General features: G+C 42.8%; 1 protein-coding gene across 4 annotated transcripts in view; it reads left to right on the top strand.

The window, feature by feature from the left end:
* The first annotated feature begins 7,019 nt into the window (after positions 1-7,019).
* The window catches only part of Otud6b (OTU deubiquitinase 6B), a 28,314-nt gene continuing 27,192 nt past the window's right edge, over positions 7,020-8,141 (top strand). For all 4 annotated transcript variants that reach the window (XM_035439969.1, XM_027403550.2, XM_027403549.2 and 1 more), the window contains exons 1-2: positions 7,020-7,178; positions 7,825-7,976. In XM_035439969.1, coding sequence (XP_035295860.1) covers positions 7,097-7,178; positions 7,825-7,976 — 234 coding nt within the window. In that variant the 5' untranslated portion in view covers positions 7,020-7,096. The remainder of the gene's footprint in view (positions 7,179-7,824; positions 7,977-8,141) is intronic.

The raw sequence follows: 8,141 nt of genomic DNA, 5'->3' as shown, positions 1-8,141 counted from the left end.
AAACATACACAAACCTTGTTGGTTTATTTGACACAGACTACAGTAAACAAAGGAGTGCCTTTTAAGATCTTTTTAAGAGTTCTGTCTGCATATTTACCTGTATGCTAGAAGAGGGCACCAGATCTCATTATGGATGGTTGTGAGCCACCATATGCTTGCTGAGAATTGAACTCAGCTTCTCTGGAAGATCAGTCAGTGCTCTTTACCTCTGAGCAATCTCTCCAGCCCTGAAGTTTCACTTTCTTCCTTTTCTATTTTTCTTTTCTTTTCTTTCTTTTTTTTTCGTTTTTTATGTTTGTTTTTGTATTGTTAAGACAGGGTTTCTCTGTTTAACAGTCCTGGGTGTCCTGGAACTTGCTTTGTAGATGAGGCTTGCCTAGAACTCACTGAGATCTGCCTGCATCTGCCTCCCAAGAGCTGGATTAAAGGTGTGCACCACCACCATCAGGCCTGAAATTTCACTTTCTTAATAGAAATTATATACCCCCAAATTACATTTTATATAATTATTGAAACATAATCCTTGCAACCTCTTAATAGCAGAATATTTGAAATAGTCCTAGTTTGGAACAATATGAAATTAGGTCAATAAATCATGGAACATTCATTACAAAGAAAAATGTACAGTTATTTAAGTTATATTTTCTAACTATAATAATGTGAAAGTAGGACAAATTTTTAAATAACAAAAGCAGGTCCTAAAACAAATTTGATAAAGGGATCTTCCCATCCATTGTTAAGTCCAAGACAGAGCAATCTGAGAGAAATCTGTCCCTTATAGATGGGTTCACACTGCCAGGAGGTACACTTGGTTACTGCTGGCTAAAGTCCCCATCAATATAAGGTGCTGAAGGATATTAGAGGAAGGATAGAGAATTGAGCATGCAAGAGGTGGTATTTGGTGGCCAGTGCACTAGACAGGCAATTTATGAAAGGTTGCTTCCGCACTGATTTCAAAAGTGGTACAGCTGAGCCCCAGCCTGTGACATGATCTTTATGAGGTAAGAGATACTCTGGTATTCTTGAATGAATTAGGCTGGCATGTAATCATGTTTGTAAAGTGCTAACACAAATGGAAGTTGACAAGAACGAGAAAGCACAGGTAAAACGTCCTGTCTAGGTCACTAGGAAGCAAAGGAAGCAAGACTTCCAACCTTCTAAGGAAAACACTGACAGAAGGCAAATTCAGGCTTCAATCCTGAGTAAATTTTATCGAAGGTGCAAGTCTAATACAGCGCAGAGAAAATACTAAGCCTTTTCCAGGTTTGGGCAGTTATGCCCAACTCTTCCTCTAACCCACCCTGACCCAGGAAGCTGTCTACTTTTCTCTCCTGCAGCAAAGTGGACTGCATGTCGAAATTGTTTGCCTAGCCCAGGGTCCTCTCCGCAGGCAGGTAATCAATGGCAGATAACTATCAGCTATGGCTCAAGTCCCGAGACTATTAGAGCTGGGGAACCTGTGGGCACACAGCAGTTGACAGTATAGCTGTACTCTGCCTTGGCCTTATGCTGGTTAGAGCAACAGCAGGCATCACAGGGCCATCAAACCTAGTGAATGCGCCAGGAAATTAGTGACAGCAGGGTAACCCAAATTGAGAAGAGAGGAAGACTCATGGAAGATAACTGACCAAGGGGTGCCTGCCACTTATGCCTCTATAACCAACATTGATATGAGGAAACAACGGATACAAGTGATGACATTTTTTCACACTCTATTGGACCCCCCCCCCCGCCGCCGCGCCCACTTAGCTTGTAGTACCAGAGCACAACTGGGATTTTCTAGGAATGGAGAGTTGTGAGGCTTCGTTTAATCCCAACACTCTGGAGACAGAGGCAGGCAGATCTCTGTGAGCTGAGGCCAGCTTAGTTTACAGAGAGAGTTCCAGGACAGACTCCAAAGCTACACAGAGAAACCTTATCTCCCCCCTCAAAAAAAAACCCCGTAATTATTAATATGAGAAATGGTGTTGGCATTGAGTTTCAACAGAAATTCCTTTGTTGTTGTTGTTGTTTTTGAGACAGTTTTTCTCTGTGTAGCCCTGGCCGTTCTGGAACTAGCTCTATAGACCAGGCTGGCCTTGAACTCAGAGATCCACTGCCCTCTTGCCTCTTGAGTGCTGGTTCATCCCAGCTTGTGCCACTACTGCTTTATTTCTTATTACATCTTTGCTACTATTCATGGAAAGTCTATGATCTTGGGTTTCTTTTTAATCTTTGTTTTTATAACAATCTTTTTAGTGAGTGCTATAGTATAGATGAAAGGCAAAATCTAGCCTCAGAATCAGATTACGTCTGGCTAATTATTATGTGGTGCTAAGCTAATTAACAGTCTGAGCCTCATTTTCATGGTTACTGGATATAGAATAAAGACTTTCATTATTGTTTTACTTTCAACTTTGGTGCGAATTGGCAGCATCAGCAACATGTGACCTTGAAAGGAAACCATCCTAGGTTTAATTTAAACCTCCATTTTAACATAATCCTGAAGGGGCCAGCTCCCCATTTCGGCAGCCGTAACAGCTGAACATGTGCTTGTCTGACCTTGTCCTAGTCACTAGAAAGTCAGATGCCTGCCTCGTGGCAAGGAACCAATCAGAAGTTAGCTGGTGGCGCTATGCTTTGTGGCTCTGGGTGTGCTTTACGGACAAGCGCACAGCAATGACTCGCAGAGCATAGCAACCACCCTGGGAGGGCCTATGGGCCATAACAACCAGTTGGCCAATCAACACAGGGCAAGCCCTCCAAGCCTGGAGGCACACTAATCCTGAGCCTGTGCGTACCCCTAGATACTCCCCTTACGCTGCCCTATAAGATCTCCATGCAGCTCCTTCGAGCTGTCTTTGTTAGCCATCTGCCATGGTGGGTGGATGAACGACCCGAGCTAACATGGGGTTAGCTCATTAAACAATAAAGCCTCATGCAGTTTGCATCAAGCTTTCACCTCTGCCTGGTGATTGGGGTGGCCGAGGTCCTTGGCTATAAGATCCTGGAAGCCTGAGCTTTCCGAAGGTCTTACAATCCCTTGCCACTGGATTACATGCTAATACAAAGGTGCCATCATCTCAGGAGAGACCACTGGAGAATGTTAACAGCCTTGACTGTCCTGCTACAGCTTATACTCTAATTACTGACAATGTTTCTACTTATCTGCACATCACCAGTTAAATGATTAGATCATGCTCTTGGCAGCATTATATTTGGATATTTGATTGATTAAAATGGTGAAGTTTCAATAGTTTGGGTTGTAAGAGTAAAACTGTATGTGATACTACCTAAACAAACTGTAAAGTTTAACAGACTAATATTTACTGAGCACACACAACACAGAAAATGCTGCACTAAAGGAAACAGTTTGTAGATGCTTAGTAAGACTTTACTCCCTCATTCCTAGATGTTATTGGTTTGGGATACTGTTGATCTAAGAAGTTCCAATAACTAATGTAAGCACATTAAAAATTATAAATATGTGATTGTTTAGTTTTTCTTCTCCATTTTTAAATTTAAATTAGAAACAAGGTTGTTTTATGTGTCAATAAAACAGTTCCCTCTCCCTCCTCTCTTCCCTTGCCCCCCACTAGCACCCTACTTATCCCATACCATTTTTGCTCCCCAGGGAGGGTGAGGCCTTCCATGGGGGTGTCTTCAGAGTCTGTCATATCCTTTGGGATAGTGCCTAGGCCCTCCTCCATGTGTCTAGGCTGAGGGAGTATCCCTCTATGGGGAATGGGCTCCCAAAGTCCTATGCTAGGGATAAGTACTGATCTACTACTGACTGTTTAGTTTTTAAACTTAGAAATTTCTGTAGTTTTTTCCCAATTTTGACATTTGTGATTTCTAGACATACTCCAAGTTTTCTCAGTGTCATATTATGAAATCATCTAGAAATGCTTCAGGATAGTATAAAAAGGATGGAAATAAGTTAACAAAGCAACATGCATGTAACATACTCCTAATCTACTTGTTACCTTTTTAAAAAGATACTTACTTATTATGCATACAGCATTCTGCCTGCAAGCCAGAAGAGGTACCAGATCTCATTACAGATGGTTATGAGCCATCATGTGGTTGCTTGGAATCAAACTCAGGACCTCTGGAAGGGAGCCAGTGTTTTAAAATGATGAGCCAGCTCTTCAGCCCTTCTTATCTCTTAAATCCCTATTTATACCACTTATCAAAGACTGTAAGCGTTGAACTTAAAGAAGCCAACAGTTTTGATAGATACCTATATGCTTGATTAGTGAGTGTACTTCATGTATATGATTTATACATTTCAAAATATATGTATGCTGATTTATATGAATTAAACTACCATGCACACAAGATATAGACTGATGATTTTGAGATGTTTTATTACATTTACATATTTTGTTATGTATGTGATAAGGACCATACATATAGCATACCACAGTGCCTAGGTGGAAGTTAGAGGAATACATACAGGGATTGGTTTCCTTGGTTCATCATGATTTCAGATTGTCAAGGTAGGCTGTAATGCCTTTATCTCTTTGCCTCAGATCTTTGACCTTATAATGAATGCAATGTATTTACCACATAAAGTCTCTTAAATTGAAAAACAACATGTTAAGTTCTTGAATTGTTCCCAATTCTTGTTTTCTTCTCAATGCTAACATTTTGAATATACTTGCTATTTTCCCTCTAACTGAATATACAAGTAATAAATCTTTAGTTTCCCAATTTTGTAAGCTTAACATTTTGAATGGTCATGTCCACAGTGACAAAGCATTTTATATATATTTAGCTAAAAAATATGCATGCCTCTCAGTACATCACCACATGGCAGGAATTAAAAAAGCATTTATTTACTCAATATATTAAATGTTTGTCATGTTCTTGAGATTAGAAATATATAAACCGAAAAATTTAGAACCAAGCTTCAAATATTTTTCATTTCATCATCCTACATACAACTATTCAAGCCTCATCCCTTTTTTCCATACCATTATTTTTCCATGCAATTTTCTCCCACTTTAGTCATTTAACTGTTGTTCTCAATTAGCTTCACTACATCATTCAGCAAAAATTTCAGAGAAAGTTCTCTGACATATTTTCTTAACCACTGAATATTTGAGAATTTCTTCCTGATGCTTTACTAGCTACTATTCTATTGTTGTGATTAAACATGACAATTAAGCCAATTTGCAAAATAAAATATTTCCTGAGGGTTAGAGTCCATGATGGTGGAGTAGAAGCAGCAGAATCTAGATCCTAAGAGCTGAATGTCTCTAACCACAAGCTGGAAATAGAAAAACTACAAAGTCACAAAACCACCACCATCATTATCACACCACCACCACCCCACCACAAAATTGCATGGCACATAGCCTGGGAATCAAAAAGCCAACCCCCAATAACATACTTTCACCACCAATGCCATAGCTCCTAAACCTACCCAAACAGTGCCACTAACTGGGGACCACAAATTCACACATGTAAGCCTTTGTGGGGGGCATTCTCATTCAAATTACCATGTTCAACTTATTGGTCCCTGAAGCCTAGTGTCTATATTATAATGCAAACTGTATATAGTCCAACTCCATAAATCCCTATAGTCTCTAAATTTGGCAGGTATACAGGTCTCATATCAAAACTACTTTTCTCTATGATTTGTATTCCAATGTTTTCTAGCATTTAGAGTTGCAAGAAAAAAAATTTACGATCATAACTTGATTTCTCAGTAGTCTGGATACTTTCCCCTCCTCTGACATTGAAAATGGAGAAAACAGAAAACATCTAGATGTTTTCTCTTCACAAGAATTTAAATGTACCCCTACTAGCTTTATCCAGTGTAGGCCCAGTTCATTGTCCATCTCTGGAAAACTGTCTTCCATTCCTTCCAGAATAGTTGTTTCAACTTCATTTGTTTTGTTCTTTTTCAGGCATTCCTATTAGTTAACACACACACACACACACACCCCAAACAAAAAACTCAACGTATTAAAGGTGTGCACCACCACCCGGGACTCAACACACTTTTATTAAACACACACACACACACACACACACACACACCCCAAACAAAAAACTCAACGTATTAAAGGTGTGCACCACCACCCCGGACTCAACACACTTTTATTAAACACACACACACACACACACACACACACACACACACACACCAAACAAAAAACTCAACGTATCCTAAGGGTACCAACACTAAACAATGTTTCAAAGCGCGCGCGCGGCGCGCGCACACCCCCCCCCCCCACACACACGGACACACACAGACACACACCCCAAACAAAAAACTCAACGTATCTACACTAAACAATGTTTCAAAGCACACACGCACACACACACACACACACACACACACACAGACACACAGACACACACACACACAGAGACACAGACACACACACACACAGACACAGACACACACACACACACACACACGGACAGACACACACAGACACACAGACACACAGACACAGAGACACACACAGACACACACACACACACACACACACAGACACAGACACAGACACACACACACACACACACACACACACACACACACACACACACACACAGACACACACACACACACACACACACACACACACACACACACACACACACACACACACACACACACACACACACACACACACACACACACACACACACACACACACACACACACACACACACACACACACACCCCAAACAAAAACCTCAACGTATCCCAGCGAAGGGTACCAACACTATGTTTCAATGTTTCAAAGCACAAATTGAAAGCTGCGCGTTCGTGACGTCATCTCAACGCGCCTCCCATCAAGGCCAATCGCCTGGCGCGTAGCCTGGCGCTTTGGAAACTCGCGCGCCAGGAGCGTGTTCCGTCGCGGAGTCTCAGCTTCCGGCGCGCAGTCCAGAGCGGTGCGAATGCGCAGGCGCTCTGGCTCATGCCGGCTTCTCCGGGTTTCAGTGGTTAGCCCTGGATCCGGAGCCGCCTTGAGGCGGGGCTGGGCCTTGGCGGCGGCCAATGGCGCCCGGGGTGAGGGTTGAGGGGTGGGAGGTGCTGGCCTGCTTGCCGTGTGCCGCTCGTCCGGCGCGTGTGCCCGGCCACCTGGTCGTCATGGAGGAGGCCTTGGTAGAAGAGCTGGACGATGAGGAGCAGCTGGTGAGAAGGCATCGCAAGGAGAAGAAGGAGCTGCAAGGTGACGGCAAAGGGGCTGGGAATCTAAAGGTCGTCCCCACCCAGGGCTGGGAGCGTGGCGTGTGACCCCGAGGACCTGGAGGGGCGACCGGCCTGCAGCCTGGATTTCCCCGCAGATAACTTTGGTGTGTCTTCTCCAGCCTTCCCCGCTCTCTCGGACCCCCGTTTGCAGTCCTCGGAGGTGTCCCGTTGGGCTGCCTGCAGTGCACCCCGAGGCGGTGCTTCGCTTTTGCTGCTGGTGATGTCCCTGGAGGCCGAGGTCTTGGCCCTCCTCTGCCACCCTTCCCATTCCTGCCTGGTTCCGAACACTTGACCTTAATGGTGTGCTCAGAATTGCTTTTCTTTATTCTTATGGTCGCAGAAGAGCTATTTGAGAGGCAGAAGTTGTGTAATTTACAATTTAATAATTGCTTTTCTTAACTTTATTTTGCCCCGTCAAACCAAACATTCATGGCGGTTGTGTTTAAGAGGTGTATGTTGAATCTCAAGCCTCATCCGGGCTTTTTTCTCTGTAGCTGATTGTTGTGTCATGACTAATTGCTTCTATAATTACATTACATTCTGTAATTATGCCTCTTGACATCTTACTCCTGCTGTTCGCTCTCTCTTCCTGGTGCTCTGACACGATGGTTTTGGTAACCTTTTAGCCAAAATTCAGGGAATGAAGAACGCTGTTCCCAAAAATGACAAAAAGAGGAGGAAACAACTCACTGAAGATGTAGCTAAGTTGGAGCGAGAAATGGAGCAGAAACACAGGGAAGAACTGGAGCAATTGAAGCTGACTTTGAAGGAGAGTAAGGTATGGGGAATAAAACTTGTTTCTGAGCCTTTGGAAACAACCGTCTGTGCTTGTTGAACTCCTTACTGTGTACATTCACAAAATTGGAAGTGAAATCAAGTCATGCAGTCACATTTACACATCACATTTCAACGTTACTATTTTTTGAGACAAAGTGTTATATAG

The sequence above is a fragment of the Cricetulus griseus genome, chromosome 2 (genome assembly GCF_003668045.3).
Source record: "Cricetulus griseus strain 17A/GY chromosome 2, alternate assembly CriGri-PICRH-1.0, whole genome shotgun sequence".
NCBI classification, from domain to species: Eukaryota; Metazoa; Chordata; class Mammalia; order Rodentia; family Cricetidae; genus Cricetulus; species Cricetulus griseus.
The sequence above is the reverse complement of the archived record's forward strand: the minus strand, read 5'-3'. Positions and strand labels throughout refer to the sequence as shown.